Below are 18,122 nucleotides of genomic sequence, written 5' to 3'. Positions count from 1 at the left end.
AGTTCCCCGACCAGGGAGGGATCAAACCCAGGCCACCTGCAGTGGAAGTGCAGAGTCCTAAGCACTGGACCACCAGGGAATTCCTTTATTTTTCTTTAGAATAACAGGTTGTCAAACCACCAGCCAGATGCAGTCCAATAAGCTAAGAGTGGTTTTTTATATTTTTAATACATTGTAAAAAAGCAAAATAAGAAAAAAGCCAAATAAAACAAGACAATGAACAAGGGACTGTATAGCCACAAAGCCTGAAATATTTACTGTGTAGGCTTTATAGAAAAAGCATCATGACACTTGCTTTAAAACAGTTCATTTTTTCCTACATGTGCACGCACGCTCAGTTGTGTCCCACTCTTTGCAACCCCAAGGACTGTAGCCCACCAGGCTCCTCTGTCCATGGGATTCTCCAAGCAAGAATACTGGAGTGAGTTGCCACTTTTTTTTTTTTTCCTCCAGGGGATCTTCCCGATGTAGGAATCAAACCCACATCTCCTGCATTGACAGGCAGGTTCTTTACCACTGAGCCACCAGGGAAGCCCAAATAGTGGATTAAGTACTTAAAAATCATACTTCCCTTCAGTCAGTTTCCAGCAAAACTGAAAAAAGAACAACAAAAAAAATCTGTCCTTAAGTTTTCCTTTGCTGCTTTGGGCACCATGCCCCTCACCAGTAGCATCCTGGTGGTACCAGCCAGCCCGTATACACGACTCCCTTTCTGCCAGCACTGCCTGGAATCCTTGGCATCCTTGGTGGCCCACTGGTAAAGAACCCTCCTGCCAGTGGAGGAGATGTGGGTTTGATCCCTAGATTGGGAAGATCCCCTGGAGAAAAAAAAAATGGCAGCCCACTCCAGTATTCTTGCTTGGAGAATCCCATGGAAAGAGGAGTCTGGCGGCTACAGTCCATGGGGTCACAAAGAGTCAGACACAAATGAGCAACTGAGCATGCACGAGCATGCACTCACTGCCTGGAATCCTCACTTAGCTGCGAGCCTTCCACCTTCCCCTGCTGATGAAGTGGAGCACTTACTGTCCCCGTGTTACAGGTGAGGAAACTGAGGCCCACACAGGTGAATCCAGTGCATGCACTTGATCTCTTCACAGCCTCACCTGTGTCTTTCCTACATGCCATGCCCTCCACCCAAGACCAGCTCCCTTGTCTCCTAAAACTTCCCGGTGCCAAGCCCCAAACTTTCATGCCCTGCTCACTAAGGCTAATCTGAAAAGACCCTCAACTTTCCTTTTCCTGAATAACAATCACAAGGCTCACATTATTATATTTAGAGGGTATTTTGTATCGACAGGGCACTTTCAGAAGGTCCCTCAGCCCCGTGAGCCCCATATGTCTAAGAATCCCTTTTGAGGTCTTTATAAGGTGCAGGACCCCCAATCCCCACCCAACCCATCTCATTCCAGCCTCTTGATCCAGAATCTTTCAGGATCTGAGGGTTTGTACTTAAAAAAAACAAAAACCTGCCACTGAGCCAGGCATCTGGGGGCAATACCCAGACTAGGAAGACTGCAGAGTGGGTGGTTCTTGCACCGTTTTCCAGATAAGGACATTGGGGGTCATCTGGTCAATTGCACAAGTGGACAGAGTGGGTGTCGGGATGACTCACCGGCTGCACATGAGCTCATTCTGTGCCAATGGAAGCCTCGCGGCCTCTTGGCTCCATCTTTGCTCTGGAGCTGTCACCATGCCCCTTAGGGGCCCAGGTGGCCTGTGGTCCTTAGTCATGTCCTCTTGCCCCTTTTCCCACAGACTTCTCCACGGTGCAGGCGGTCCAGGCCACCATGATCCTGTCCACCATCCTCTGCTGCATCGCCTTTCTGATCTTCGTGCTCCAACTATTCCGCCTCAAGCAGGGAGAGAGATTTGTTTTAACCTCCATCATCCAGCTCATGGCCTGTAAGTGAAATGATGGGCTTCCCAGAATAAACACTCCCTTCCCAGCCAACCATGAGTATTCTGGTGGGAGGAGAGGGGCAGGTGAGGAATTGGAAAGGAGGGGTCAGCAGCTGGGATGTTTTTTGCACTTCAGAGTTTGGATTTAGTTAGAGCGTCAGGAAAGGTGTCCTAAAAATGTGAAACCTGAGCTAGGATCTGTAGGGTAAGTAGGAGTTGCTGCGTTGGTAGAGAGGAGAGAGGCATAGCTCTCCCCGCAAGGAAAATCTGGGTACTTAGCCTCATTGTACCACTAATATCTGTGAATGCTGATGGTTCAGTAAGGATGTTTTCAGCTGCAATTAAGAGAGAAATCCAATTTGCAATGACTTCAGGCACAAAAACTTTACTTTTTTAATATAACAAATAGCTTGAAGGTGGAAGGTGCCAGAGTTGTTTTGGCAGCTCAGCAGTAGCATCAGGAACCCTCCACTCTTTCCATCCTTCCATGCTGTCATCTGCAGAGTGTCAGTGATGGCCTCCTCATGGCCCCAAAAGGGCTGCTGCAGCTCCTGACATTCATCCTGACCTAATAAACCACCACCACCAAGAGTTTCTAAAGCAGTAAGCAAGGGAAAATACAGCATCAAAAACCGCTTTCTCCTCTCTCATCTCTCTCTTTTCAGGATAATACAGTAATAATTTTCACTATAGAATTTTCTGTGGCCAGAACTGGGATATGTAGAACCATAAACTATAACAAGTAAACAGGACAGGATGAGTAGCTGCGATAGAGACCATATGCGTCCTGCAAAGCAGACTACTTCCTGCCTGGCTGACCCATGTCCTGGAGCAGTTATGACCCTCTGGGCCGGGTAGCTGGCTGTCCCAACGACACTGGATTCAGCCAGCAAGAATGGGCAGCTGAATGGCTACAGGGCAATATTCTGCCACGAAATACTAGTTGTAATCTTTCCAAGAGACTAAAATAAATGCCTGCTAATAATAAAACCTGAAATTTGTCTTCAGCTCCGACAGCAGTCCCCTCGGGTCCCCGGTAGCACACTGTGGTCTGTGATTTATTTGGGCCCTGGCTTTCTTCCAACAGGCCTGTGTGTCATGATCGCAGCTTCCATTTACACAGACCGGCGCAAAGACATTCACGAGAAGAACGAACAACTGTATGCCCCGACCTTGGGCGGCAGCTTCGGCTACTCCTTCATCCTGGCCTGGGTGGCCTTTGCGTTCACCTTCATCAGCGGCCTCATGTATCTGATACTGAGGAAGCGCAAATAGAGTCCAGGAGCTGGGTGGCTTTCACCGCGGTTCAGAATCCACATAACCGTTTTGTATATAATCAGTTTTTTTTTGTGTGTGGTTTTTCTAGCAAACACATTGTTTCCTTTAAAAGCCAAAAGAAGAGTTTTTATGTTCTTGAGATCAGAGAATAGACTATGAAGGCTGGAATTCAGAACTCCTGCCCATCCGAAAGCCTCAACATGACAAAGCCAAAAATCTTGCAATGCTCAAATCCAAGTGTTCAGCAGGATAACCACGGGGATATAATGGGATGGACAAGACTCCGAAAAAGCCAGGTCTTGGGGGCATCTTCCCCTAGGTTTGGGCTACACTGAGCCCCGCTCCCTCACCTCAGCTTCCTGTACTGAATCTCTGTGTGTTTAGTGGTGGAAGGTGGGGAGAGGGGGTCCGGGTACTGGAGAAAACCTCCTTGGATGCTTAGCCAAGTTCCACACAAGAAACGGGTATAGGCCCCCCGGTGTTCTGTCTACATCCAGACCAGAGCCCCAACCCTCCTGTCATGGACGGGCTTCAGAAAGTGCCACCCACGTTTGCTGACGGTGTCACCTGCTTGCCTTCAGGAAGGTGAGCTTTAATCTGGGTGTCTGATTTAGGCTCACACGTGATCCCCCGGGCACCTTGTAAAATGCAGGCTCTCCGGGTCCCTTCCTAGACCTACAGAATCAGAGTCTTCGGGGATGGGGCCTGGGAACCTGCATTTGTAACAAGCTCCTTGGTGATGCTCAGGTGCCGTAAAATTGAGGACCACAGCGGTCCCAGGGCTGGGTGAGCAGAACTGCCTCATATATGTTAAAGATGTCATCGTGTGGAGATGGGGAGGTGGGTCTAGACTGCACTGAAAGCCCGAACCTTGGCCTCCATCAGTGGCTCATTCTTCACTGCCTCTTCTACAGCTGCTCACATCTGGACCACCCAAAGTCCAGTCCCAGGGCTTGCATCCTGATAGCCAAACACCCTGGGGCAAGGGGTGGGGAGGGGAGGATACAGCTTTCTCCCTACCCTAACTCAGAAGGCCTCTCCCTTCTCCTCCTGCCCTGCCTTCTAAGGCTGCCTGACTTCTACTAAGCCCCACTTCTGGAGCCAGAGAGGACCGTTCACCATTCATTCATCTGTCCACATAAGTGATGAAGTGTTTGTGCCAGGCATAGGGGAAACCGTGTCCAGACAGCCTGTCTCCTCGTGGGGCTCATTATCTGACGGAGGAGACAGAATAAAAAACCGATTAGGGAAAAAAACAAAAACAAAAAACGATTAGGGAAACGAATTACAAACAGCAGTGAGCCTGCTGAGAACACAACCAAGGATTCAGAAGAGAGGTCCATGGGATGGGAGGGGACCCGCACCGTGCCTGCCTGCGTTTAAAAGCTCCCGGAGGATTTGGATCAGCCTGAATATCGCTCTGCTCAGCGGAGGCAGGTGGCGCGGATGGAGCTGTGCAGTCCACCTGGCACCCGGAAAACCCTTCCTTCCCTGGAGGGGCCCAGGGTCCTGACAGAGAATGAGGCCCCGGGAGGGCCCCAGATTGCTGTGGTTCTCACACTTCAGTGGGTGCCTCTCATGGGACGCTCCTGCCAGGGTCCCGGTAAATGCGGCCTGGGACTCCAAGTCGTTAGGGCTGAGAGGATCGGGCAGCGCGGGGACCCCAGGACGCGACTATGGGGGAAGCCCTTTGCCCCTCACTGCCTTTTCCCTCCCGTGTTGTGAGCCTGCTGCGGGAGGTGTGCCTGGGAGCTGTCTGCGCATGTCAGCCCTGGTGCCGTGTAAATGACCTCCTGCTAAATGAAGCATCAGCCCACTTCCTGTGGAGCTGGGGAAATGTCTGGTTTAAGTCATCCAGGGTCTCCATGGATACCTCTTTCATGCAGGATCAGGTTTTCTCTCCATCTACCCGTTCCCTCCATTCGGTTTCAGCAGAATACTAAATGCTGTGTTCCAAGCACTGTGCAAGGCTCTGAAAATATAGGCCAATCCAGACATCCTGCCTGAGACAGGGCCCCTCTCCCTGCAGAGAGGCCACCAGCAAAGTTGCAGAGGGGCATGGAGCCAGAGGCAGGACAAATGACCACTTCCTGCTTCAGTGGAAAACTCTCATTAGTCCTGATTGGGGTAGGAGAGCAGGTTACACCCTTGGGCTTGGCGGGATGCTACATACACCTTGTGGAGGAAGGTGGGTGTAAGTGCCCCCAAGCTGTCTGCTTGGGTGGCTTGCCTGTAACTCTCTGATAGCCACAGTGGAAACAAGCAGAACCCCTTCGAATCAGAAATCAGAAAGCTTTATCCCCAAGCAATGAATGAATTTCCTTTTCCAAAAGGCTCCGGGAGTGGTATCTGAAATGACCCATAGATTTTCCGGGCCGGTCTCTCCATTAATCCTGTATAGCATTCAGTGCCCACATCCATCTGTGATGCCAAGGTTTTGTGAAGCAACAGAGCTTCCTTTCCCCCCACGACACATGTGCCCTGGAGAGATGGAAAAGCGGTGATGGCATGAGCAAGACAGCACTCAAGCCTTCTTACCCATCGGTAGGTTCAGCCCTCACATGGCACTCATGATCAGTTACTCAAGGACAACAGAGACGATGAGCTAAGACATCCGAGAGGCAAGTATTAGGACCAAATGTATCACCAATGACAGCTGCATTTGCGGGAACTGTAGTTTGCATATTTTAGGACATTTGTATAAAGTACTGTAATTCTTCCATTGAGGGGCTATGAATGAAGACAGACTAACTCATTTTTACTACTCGCATTAAAATTACTTTGGGTCTCTGTTCAAATAAGTTTGGAGAATGCTTGATTTGTTGCTCTGCGTGAATGTATATACTCATATGTGAATACAGGAAAATTGGAGACATTTTCCCCCTGCCCTGCCCCACGTTCTCTGCAATGGGTTGTGTGTCTCTGTGCATCCCTAATTAAGAGGATGAAGCCCTAGGGTGCTCTGTATTCACTGGTGATGAAGAAACCTAACCCCCCAAGCCTGTATGTAAGCACACTAAATGCGGTAGCTTGAATAGATGCTGTAGCCTCATTAAAAATCTGCCTGGATGGGAATTACTAAACTCGCTAATAGTTGAACGATTACTTACAATACAGCAAGTTGGACAGTTTTGTATATTGGGGGTGGGGTGCAGTGGTGATGCTAGGGAAAGGTGTTAAGTTTGAATCTTGATTTGGGGACAAATGTGATTTTAAGAGTAGTTAGATACTTTCTACTTAATGTGCCTTTAAAGTAGTCCATTTTCTATGTTTTGTATAATCTGAAACTGTACATGGAAAAATAAAGTTTAAAACCACATTGCCCAGAGCAGTAGACTCCAGTGTTCCCAATGCTGCCAATGTCTAGAGAGAGAAGCTGCAATGTTGAGTGACAGGGTCCTAACGTGTGGCTTGTACAGCAGCCTGGGAGGGGCTGAAAGTTGGTCAAGGGAGGGTTTCTCACTCAGTCTGCTGCTTTCCTGGGTCAGCTTTCTGGATGAATGACCGACAGTGACACAGGAGCCCACCCACACCTCGAAGGGCCCCACGCTTAGTTAATGATGGGCTGCTGCTGCCGCTGCTAAGTCACTTTAGTCATGTCCGACTCTGTGTGACCCCATAGACAGCAGCCACCAGGCTCCCCCGTCCCTGGGATTCTCCAGGCAAGAACACTGGAGTGGGTTGCCATTTCCTTCTCCAATGCATGAAAGTGAAAAGTGAAAGTGAAGTCGCTCAGTCGTGTCCGACTCTTAGCGACCCCATGGACTGCAGCCTACCAGGCTCCTCCATCCATGGGATTTTCCAGGCAAAGTACTGGAGTGGGGTGCCATTGCCTTCTCTGAATGATGGGCTAGCACCGACTTAAAATTCTTAATGATATTTGGACAAACAGCCCCACATTTTCCTTTTGTGATGGTCTCTGCAAGTTATGTAGCCAGTCCTGTTCTTCAGTTTGTATTTAAAAGGCTTCTGCTTTAAAGGGTTGGGTGATGATGAAAACAAGACTATCATAAAAATACACTCTTCCCCCCACCCAAAAAAAAAACAAAAAACTAAACTAGAGCTTTCACTTTTCTGTATGCTAAGTCACTTCAGTCGTGTCCAACTCTGTGCGACCCCATAGACGGCAGCCCACCAGGCTCCCCCGTCCCTGGGATTCTCCAGGCAAGAACACTGGAGTGGGTTGCCATTTCTTTCTCCAATGCATGAAAGTGAAAAGTGAAAGTGAAGATGCTCAGTCGTGTCCAACTCCCAACGACCCCATGGACTGCAGCCCACCAGGCTCCTCCGTCCATGGGATTTTCCAGGCAAGAGTACTGGAGTGGGGTGCCATTACCTTCTAAGGAGTGCCAAAAGTAGTCAAAAGTTACACATTCATGAAATGAACCATACCCCTTTCCAGGAGATACACACCCTGAAGTCACAACCACGCCAGGGTCACTTGGTGATGTGTTGATATCCATCAGGCCCAGTGTGGCTCCTTGTGGCCCATATGACTCTATGACTTAGGGTCATCACAGGCTCCTAAAGGCACCCAGTGTGGAATAGGGAGAAAGGAACAGGAGGTCTACAATAAATGATCCAGTTTGGAAAATGGATGAGCGGGATAAGCATCAGTGCCCAGCGATCCACGCATGGCTTCCCTGCTGGTTACCAGTTCCAAGAACTCCCTTCCATCGTGGGAGTAAGACCAGGGGTGTGTCAATGCAGGATGTGTCTGGTTCCACTCAGCATGATGATCTCTCTAGTCCACAGTCCTCCAAGGCCTTATCTAAGGTGGGCGGGGAGGAGGCCCTTTCCTCCTTCTTGTGGGTGCAAAGGGTCTCAGCAGTTCCTCTGACCATGCAAGGCTAATAGCTCTCATGTGGATTTTTTAAAACAGAAATTTACTATCACACACATTTTGACAGTCAGGGATCCAGTAGCAGCATTGTAGGGTGGTTTTGCTTTATGGTCTTAATGAATGAGATGGACTTCATCTTTGGACCTGAGAATTCCTACCTCTCAGTCTTATGCTTCAGTCTCTTCGAGCCTTCAGTCCAAGCCGTGTCCCCAGGCTGATCCTTTGTCTGATGAAGAATGCTACAGGATCTGACATATCTTTTCCTATCACTCCATCTATCTTCTGCCCAGCTTTTTGCCTTCACACCACAGACCCTTAGTCTTGACCAGGGCTTAGCAAACTACCGGCTAGCTGGCCAAAGCCCTGCCTTTCTGTGGTCCTCAAATGTGGAATGCTTTTTCATTCTTAGAGTTATTTGGGGCTTCCCTTGTGGTCCCAGTGGTTAAGAGTCCACCTGCCAATGCAGGCTTCGATCTCTGGTCCGGGAAGATTTCACATGCTGCGGGCCAGCTAAGCCTGTGTGCCACAACTAACTGAAGCCTGTGTGCTCAAGAACCCGTGCTCCACAGCAAGAGAAGCCCCTGCAATGAGAAGCCCACACGTTGCAGCTAGAGGAGCCCCTGCTCGCCGCAGCTAGAGAAAGACCACACACAGCAACGAAGGCCCAGAGCAGTCAAAATTAAATAAATATTTTTTTAAAAAGAGTTATTTAAAAAATGCAAAAAAGAGACCGTATGTGACCTATAACACCTAAAATATTTATTATCTGGCCCTTGACAAATAAAGTTTACCAGCCTCTGCTTTTGAATCTGACTTGCTTATCCCTGTAAATCTCCCAATCACTGGATTCTCCACCAATTTAGATTGCCAGTCTCAGGCAGAAAGAATCTCAATAAAGCCATATTTTCTTCCATTTTTGTCATTAAATGAACCATCTTTGACCCAAGATTGACTTTTTCTTGCAGGAGCATCCTGATGTGTTTATACAAGTTTTTCTGATGCTCACAACATCACAGGTACATGGTTGGTGTGAAATAGATGACAGTTTAAACCAGGGTTAAACCATGGTTCATGGGCCAAATCCAGGCAAGCACCTGATTTTCTAAACACAGTATTATTGGCACATAGCCACGCCCACTAATTTGCATACTGTTCCAGGCTGCTCTCAAAGGCAGAATTGAGCAACTGCAGAAGAGACCATATGGACTTAAGTGTGAAACCCTAACTAGCTGGCCCTTTACAGAAAGCTTCCAAACCTGGGTGTAAACCAAATGGTTTGCAACAGCAATGCCTGGGCCACCGCCTCCCAGCCTGGAAAGTGGGTCCCAGCTGCTCTCTGCTCCACCACTGTGTCTGTGGCTTATAGCACCCACATTCTGTTTTAATCAGGGTTCTGAGTTGCAAGCACCAGCGACTTTGGCTGACTTAACAGAAAAGAAGGGACTTCCCTGGTGGTTCAGCGGTTAGGGCTCCATGCTTCCAATGCAGAGGGGGATAGGTTCTATCCCTGGTTGGGTAACTAAGATCCCATATGCTGCATGTGTGGCCAAAAAATAAATAGAAAAAAAAGTTAAATCAGAAACCTATTAAAAGGAAGTCAAGTAGCCACCCCAACTCCCCACACCTCGTTGGATGGTTCCACAGAACTCAGTTTTCTAAGGAAACCACTGATGTTGCCACAACATGATGCTGCTTGCACCAAGAACTTGATCTTACAGAAAGCATCTGTGCTACCCTGACTGCTTTAGATTCAGAGCCGGGCACGGTGCATCTGATTGGTGAAGACTGGGTCACGTGACCATGGCCTTGCTGCAAGGGAGGCTGGGAAATGCTTATCAAGCATCTTCAGTTTCTACAGTGGGAGGTAAGTTCTACAGCCCACAAAGACTAAGAAAGAAGGGAATACCCCCAACAAAAGAAGGAAACTCAGACACTGGGCAGACAGAAAGGCTGGTGCCCGCTAAACCCCATCAGAAACTCAGTTCCTTATCGTCCCACAGCTAAGCTAGTGTTTACCAAACGTTATTCATCCATATGCCATTTGCATGCTCTTTGCTCGTAGGTATGTACATTCTGTGCTATCATTGACTGGACATTTTTCCCCCTTAAATCAACTCTCTTTTATATAAATGCATTTATTCAGAAGAAAAACTAAATTTATAATTTATTTCAAATTCATAAAGTTGGAGACCAACATCAGTTGTCATTAGTCACCCAGTTAGAAATGAGATGGGCTTCCCAGGTGGTACTAGTGGTAAAGAATCCATCTGCGAATGCAGGAGATGCAAGCGATGGGGGTTTGATTCCTGGGTTGGGAAGATTCTCTGGAGTAGGAAATGGCACCCCACTCCAGTATTCTTGCCTGTTAAATTCCATGGGCAGAGGAGCCTGCTACACAGTCCATGGGGCTCCTAGGGGTTGGACACAACTGAGCAATAAAAATGAGATACAATTAAAACCAAGAATGTTATTAAATGCATATTTCAAGTGGTTGTTAGTAGGAGGTTTTGAGTCTGAGGACTACTCTTTCTCTTTTTCTTAAAGAATATATAGTTTTAATATTTATTTATTTGGCTAAACCAGTTCAGAGTTGTGGCATGGAAGATCTAGTTCCCTGACCAGGGATCAAACCTGGGCCCCCTGCATTGGTAGTGTGGAGTCTTAGCCCCTGGACCACCAGGGAAGTCCTCTTGCTCTTCTTTAACTAAGAAAAGAGGTTAGAGACTTCCCTGGTGGTCCAGGGGCTAAGACTCTGTGCTGCCAATGCAGAGGGGCCAGGTTTGATTCCTGGTCAGGGAACTAGATTTCACGCCACAACTTGGAGTTCACATACTGCGACTAAAGATTGAAGGTCCTGTGTGCCACAAGTAAGACTGAGTGATGCCAAATTAGGAAAAAAAAAAAAAATATATATATATATATATAAAGAAAAGAGGTTAGTAACAGAAGCACAGGTGTTAAAAATGATCAGGGCCATACCTACTTGATTTACTCAGTAAGTGAACAGAAAAGGATCACTTCCTCTTTTGTGATGTGACTTCAGGTAGCAGGTGAATCTGTTCACTCCCACTGGGAGTATTTGCTTCATAGTTTACTTTCAAACCTGTTATAGTTTCCTGGTGCTGCTTTAAGAGATCACCACAACCTTAGTGGCTTTAAAATAACATAAATTTATTATCTCACATTACTGCAGGTCAGAAGTCTCAAATTAGTTTCCTTGGGTGTTGGCAGGGCTGGTTTCTTCTAGAAGGTCCAGGAGAAGAATTCATATTTTCCCTTTGTGTCTAAATCCACCTGCGTTCCTTGGTGTATGGCCCCTCCCTCCATCTTCAAAGCATCGTCTCTTCTCTCTGACCTCCTAGGACCCTGTGATCACACTGGGCTCGCCCTGATAATCCAGGATAAACTTCCAATCTCAAGATTCTTAACTTAATCACATCTTCAAAGTCTCTTTGCCATGTAAAGTAATACATCACAGCTTCTGGAACTAGAAAGTGGACATCTTTTGGGAGGGGCATGATTCACCTACCTCAACCCCCTCCAATCTCGTGTTTCTTATATGGATGCATTGGAAGAGTGTGGTAGTTGCTCAGTCGTGTCTGCAACCCCATGGACTGTAGCTGGCCCGGCTCCTCTGTCCACGGGATTCTCCAGGCAAGAATGCTGGAGTGGGTTGCCATTTCCTTCTCCAGGGGATCTTCCCAACCCAGGGATTGAACCTGGGTCTCCTACATTACAGGCGCATTCTTTAACATCTGAGCCACCAGGGAGGCCCTGCATTGGGGGCGGACATGTGTAATACAAGAAAGCGTGAACTCTGATGTCCTCATGGGTGTAAGGGAATTCACACGTGTGATTTGTTTCTCCCTTGTTGGATTTCCTCCATCTCCTCTGTCTGAACTGGGTTTCCTCTCTCAAGCTGACCTTGTAGGACATCCCAATCCAACAGGAAATTAGAAATATATATTTTGGGAACTTCCCGGCAGTCCAGTGGTTAAGACTCCCGCTTCCACTGCAGAGGGAGTAGGGTCCATCCTGGTCAGGGAGCTGAGATCCTGCCTGCCACACTGCATGGCCGAAAAAAAAGAAAAAGAAAAGAAGCAAGTGTTGAGCCACACTTGGGTGTATGATCAGATGCTTCCAGCTTCCAAGAAAGCCCGTCCTCTCTCCCTCCTCTGAGCACAGTTCTCCCTCGAGCTTCTGGGCTCGGGCTCCGGGTGGAAGGGGCTGGAGGAAGCGCGTTGCGCAGCCCCCGCACAGATGGCCTGCGGGAGAGGCAGCCCTGCCAGGTGTCCAGAGCTCACTGATTACAGAGCCTCTCTGGCTTTAGGAAGCTGAGGTTTCTGACTCATCACCCATGGGGCAGGAGCTGATCATTGCTTTCCTTGCCCCCCATCCAAGGCCATGGCCTGGGACTTCTGTGACCAACCAAACCCTCCCTCGGAGGCAGTGTAAACCGGAGTTCCGACCCGACTGGGCAATTAGGAGCCAAGAGGCTTGAGTCAGCTACTTAGACTCTTTAAACCTCATGTCCTAATCTGCAAAGCCAGAATGATACTTAGTCGCTGGGTCTCTCCTCCCCTGAATATTTGTGGAGCACGTACCATGTGCCACACATTGGTCTAGGTACCAAGACACAGGTTGTATCACACAGAATAGCCCCACGCACCCATGGAGCCCACATGGTCGTGGGGGAGGGGGGCAGACAATAAACGAGAAAAAGGATAAGTAAAATTACAAGTCGGCAGCAGAAACCAACACCACATTGTAAAGCAAATATCCTCCAATTGAAATAAATTTTCAAGAAGTTTGAAAACAGGAAAAAGCTACACATTGGGATATAATCTGTGAGGGAAACAGTGTATTATAAAGAGAGCAACCTGGGCTGGGTGAGGACTCAGTGATGAGATGACTCTGAAGCTAAGACCAGGAGAGCTGAGGGCAGGAAGGAACGGGCCAGTCTGTATACAGGGGCACGAGGATGAAACAGATGGTGCAGCAGTGTTCACCCAGGACCTGTCACCCTGTGGGGCACTGTGCTTCCAGACCAATCCAGAACTTCAGTTTACGAAGTGCCTTCGTATGAACTGTATCATTTGATTCTTGTGACCACCCACCCAATAGAGAGGGCAGACCCTGGTGTGCCCATTTGATTGGTGGGAAAGTGATGGGAAGAGCAGTTAAGTACAGCAAGGAGGCAAAGCCTTTCCCTTTGTCTCTGATCTTCCCAAAATTTGCCTGCTTTGATTGACAGTCCATGCGTGCTTAGTCACTCAGTCGTATCTGACTCTTTGTGACCCCCATGGACTGTAGACTCCTCTGTCCATGAGATTCTCCAGGCAAGAATACTGGAATGGGTTGCCATTCCTTTCTTCGGGGGATCTTCCCGACCCAGGGATCGAACCCCGGTCTCCTGCATTTGCAGGCGGATTCTGTACCATCTGAGACACCAGGGAAGCCCTTGATTGACGGGGGATGCTTGCAAGATAGCGGGTGAGTTAGCTACTGCCGCGCAAGCACAGCCACAATGCATACGACAATCAGTGTTCATTGTTCACATGTCCGGGACCAGCTAGGGTTTGGATGGGTGGGTATGCTGACCTTGGCTGGATATGCTCACAGGTCTAGGTGTTGGCTGGTGATGCCCTTGGGTGAAGTGACTGGAGCGGGTCAACCTCCTTCCTGTCTCCTGTCCTGTATCAGACTGACTCAGGTATGGTCTCATGTGATGGCAGAGATGCAGGAGAGCAAGTGGCAACATAAAGCCTCTTAAGCTTGCAATTAAGATACCATTATTCTCTGCCTTCTATTGGCCAAGCAGGTTACAAATCTTACCCAGATTCATAGGAGGTGAAATCAGCTCCCTCCTTCAGGGAAAGGAATCCAGAGGTGAGGGCAGAAGCAAAGAATTAGGGTCTTTAATGTAATCTATTACTGCAGGCTTCTGTTAGGGTCACAAAATGGAGAATTGTGTATGTGTGTGTGTGTGTGTGCACGCATGCACATGTGTATGTAAACAGTTGAATTGTTTAACACACACATGGAATATTTGTGAAAGTGCGGATTCTAAACTAAGCCTGTTAAATCTCTAAGAGCATGACTCAGAATCTGGTTTTTATAAACCCTTCAGTTTATTCTGACGATCATAAAAAGTCTGCAAACTATTATTTTAAGGGATCAGGCCCTAGATCAGATGGGTTTTCATTTTACATTTGAAGGTAAATACTGGAACAAGAAGTATTTTACATATAGACGTGAATATGAATCTCTACTCCTCCGTCCAGAACATGTGTCCAAAATTTATCCTGCTTCTTAAAGGCCGAGTGGCCAGAGTGAAAGAGATGGTAATACTACCGCCCTCTAGTGGTGGTTTGTGGCAACACAACAGAGCCATAAAGCGCTAAATATGGACAGTAATCCTGGACGAGAAAGTGACAGCCCACTCCAGTCTTCTTGCCTGGGAGATCTCACGGACAGAGGGGCCAGGCGGGCTGCAAATCCATGGGATCTCGAAGAGTCGGACATGACTTAGCGACTTAGCATATAAAGCCATAAAGCAAAGATATTTTCTTTCACGTCCAATGTAGCCGAATGCAAGACAGCTGATAAAAGCTAATGTGAGTTATTTCTCACAGCTTTACAGTTTAATCTATTACTACCAGGGCATGGCTGGGTAGCTGTTTTCACTGAGCTCAAGTTATTAATTTTCAGCTCAGTTTTAAAATCCGTACCCTTTTCAGCCAGTAGAATATGACAACATTGAAGGAGATTTACAGTTTGCAGCTGGATGTCAGGGTAGAATTTACTATTCTCACTTAAAAAGAAGATATTTTAAGTACAGAACCACTTTGAAGTCATTTTGAATAATTGTATTATGAAAAGGACTTGTGAATGTTTTCTTGCAAGAATTTTCCTTGTAAGAGCTCTATGTTATATTGACATCGGGGGCCAGGTGATTCTCTGCTGCAAGGGCTGTTCTGTGCATGTCAGATGTTCAGCAGCATCCTTGGCTTCCACCCACTAGACGCCAACTACACTCCTCAATTGAGACAACCTAAACTGCTTCAGAGGAGAGCTCAAGTTGGTCGGACTTCTTTGTCTGGGCAGGAGTGCTAATTTAGCTCTCTTTCTGATTTTACTTCCTATGCTCGCTAGGCATTTCCCACTTAATTCCAATAATTTCATTTCTGAAAATCAGACTTTATTGTATTAATACAAGAACATGCACAGGAAATGTATTTCACATTATTTTAAATTATGAAAATTATATAAGGCTGAATATTAATCCCAAACTCTGAGCCAACTTCTTGAAATGTAAACACATCCAAATACGGTGTATAATAAATAAACTATAAGGATGGAGGGCACACACAAGACGGCAGAGTAGAAGTCCGTGCGCTCATCTTCTCCTGTGAGAACTCCAAAATTACAACTTGCTGCTGAACAATCATCGACAGGAGAATGTTGGATGTAACCAAAAAAAGACACCCCATGTCCAAAGGCAAAGGATAAGCCCCAGCAAGGTGGTAGGAGGGGCGAAATCACATTTAGAATCAAACCCCATACCTTCCAGAGACACTCGGAGGTCTCAAACAAAACCTTGGGTGCACCAGGACCCAGAGCCCCCACAGAGACCTGCAAACTGCAGAAGAGTTTTACAAAATAAATTCTCACACTGTTAAGAAAGTTCTAGGACCCACAACAGATTTCCCAACCTGGGGATCTGGCAAAGGGACTGAGAACCCCCAGGGAATTTGACTTTGGAGGCCAGTGGGATCTGATTACAGAACTTACCCAGGACTGGGGAAACAGACTCTTGGAGGGCACAGACAACACATTGTGTGTACCAGGACCCAGGAGAAAGGAGCAGGGACCCCACAAGAGACTGACCCAGACTTGCCTGTGAGTGTCCAGGAGTCTCTGGCAGAGGTGTGGGTCAGCGGTGGCCTGCTGCAGGGTCGGGACACTGAATGCAGCAGTGCTTGCATGGGACCTTTTGAAGGAGGCCATTATCTTCTTTCCCCCACCATGGTTTGGTCTCAGGTCAAATAACAGGGAGGGAACACGGCCCCGCCCACCAACAGAAAATTGGATTAAAGATTTACTGAGCATGCCCCACCTATCAGAACAAGGCCCATTTTCCCCCATTGTCAGTCTCTCCCATCAGGAAGTTTCCAGAAGCCTCTTATCCTTATCAGAGGGCAGACAGAATGAAAACCACAATCGCAGAAAACTAATCAAACTGATCACATGGACCACAGCCTTGTCTAACTCAAGGAAACTATGAGCCATGCCATGTAGGCCTGCCCAAGAAGGACGGGTCAGGTGGAGAGTTCTGACAAATTGTGAGAAGGGAGTCCACTGGAGAAGCTGAAGTTGAATGCTTCTATGAAAATCTACAAGACCTTCTAGAACTAACACCCAAAAAATTTGTTCTTTTCATTTTAGGGGACTGGAATGCAAAAATGGGAAGTCAAGAGATACCTGGAGTAACATGCAAATTTGGTCTTGGAGTACAGAATGAAGCAGGGTAAAGGCTAACAGAGTTTTGCCAAGAGAACTCACTGGTCATAGCAAACACTTTCTCCCAACAACACAAGAGAAGACTCGACACATGGACATCACCAGATGGTCAACACCGAAATCAGATTGATTATATTCTTTGCAGCCAAAGATGGAGAAGCTCTATACAGTCAGCAAAAATAAGACTGGGACCTGACTGTGGCTCAGATCATGAACTCCTTATTGCCAAATTCAGACTTAAATTGAAGAAAGTGGGGAAAACCACTAGACCATTCAGGTATGGCCTAAAGCAAATCCCTTATGGTTTATACAGTGGAAGTGACAAATCGATTCAAGGGATTAGATCTGATAGACAGAGGGCCTGAAGAACTATGGATGAAGGTTCATGACTTTGTACAGGAGGCAGTGATCAAGACCATCCCCAAGAAAAAGAAATACAAAAAGGCAAAGCAGTTGTCTTAGGAGGTTGTGAAAAGAAGAGAAGTGAAAGACAAAGAGAAAAGAAAAGATATATCCATATGAATGCAGAGTTCCAAAGAATAGCAAGGAGAGATATGAAAGCCTTCCTCAGCGATCAATGCAAAGAAATAGAGGAAAATAATAGAATGGGCTTGGAGGAGGAAATGGCAACCCATTTCAGCATTCTTGCCTGGAGAATCCCCATGGGCAGAGGAGGCTGGCGGGTTACAGTCGATGGAGTTGCAAAGAGTCTACACAACTGAGTGACTTATCACACAATAGAAAGGGAAAGACTAGAGATATCTTCAAGATATTTAGAGATACCAAGGGAACTTTTCATGCAAAGATGGGCCCATTAAAGAACAGAAACGATGCGGACCTAACAGAAGCAGAAGATATTAAGAAGAGGTGGCAAGAATACACAGAAGAACTATGCAGAAAAAGATCTTAATGACCCAGATAACCATGATGGTGTGATCACTCACCTAGAGCCAGACATCCTGGAATGTGAAGTCAAGTGGGCCTTAGGAAGCATCACTACGAACAAAGCTAGTGGAGGTGATGGAATTCCAGTTGAGCTATTTCAAATCCTGGAAGATGATGCTGTGAAAGTGCTGTGCTCAATATGCCAGCAAATCTGGAAAGTTCAGCAGTGGCCACAGGACTGGAAAAGGTCAGTTTTCAATCCAATCCCAAAGAAAGGCAATGCCAAAGAATGCTCAAACTACCACACAATTGTCCTCATCTCATACACTAACAAAGTAATGCTCAAAATTCTCCATGCCAGGCTTCAACAGTATGTGAATTGTGAACTTCCAGATGTTCAAGCTGGTTTTAGAAAAGGCAGAGGAACCAGAGATCAAATTGCCAACATCCATTGGATCATTGAAAAAGCAAGAGAGTTCCAGAAAAACTCTATTTCTGCTTTATTGACTATGCCAAAGCCTTTGACTGTGTGGATCACAACAAATTGTGGAAAATTCTTCAAGAGATGGGAATACCACACCACCTGACCTGCCTGCTGAGAAATCAGTATGCAGGTCAAGAAGGAAGAGTTAGAACCAAACATAGAAAATGGACTGGTTCCAAACTGGGAAAGGAGTACGTCAAGGCTGTA

General features: G+C 47.1%; 1 protein-coding gene across 2 annotated transcripts in view; it reads left to right on the top strand.

Moving 5' to 3' along the window:
* Positions 1-6,528, top strand: part of EMP2 (epithelial membrane protein 2) — a 45,991-nt gene extending 39,463 nt beyond the window's left edge. The window contains exons 4-5 of one of the 2 annotated variants that reach the window (XM_055561608.1): positions 1,759-1,905; positions 2,990-6,528. In XM_055561608.1, the coding sequence (XP_055417583.1) occupies positions 1,759-1,905; positions 2,990-3,177 (335 nt within the window). In that variant the 3' untranslated portion in view covers positions 3,178-6,528. The remainder of the gene's footprint in view (positions 1-1,758; positions 1,906-2,989) is intronic. The other variant, XM_055561607.1, reaches the window with a different exon arrangement.
* The last annotated feature ends 11,594 nt before the right edge of the window (positions 6,529-18,122 follow it).

This window comes from Bubalus kerabau, chromosome 23, assembly GCF_029407905.1.
Source record: "Bubalus kerabau isolate K-KA32 ecotype Philippines breed swamp buffalo chromosome 23, PCC_UOA_SB_1v2, whole genome shotgun sequence".
Classification (NCBI taxonomy): domain Eukaryota; kingdom Metazoa; phylum Chordata; class Mammalia; order Artiodactyla; family Bovidae; genus Bubalus; species Bubalus kerabau.
The sequence above is the reverse complement of the archived record's forward strand: the minus strand, read 5'-3'. Positions and strand labels throughout refer to the sequence as shown.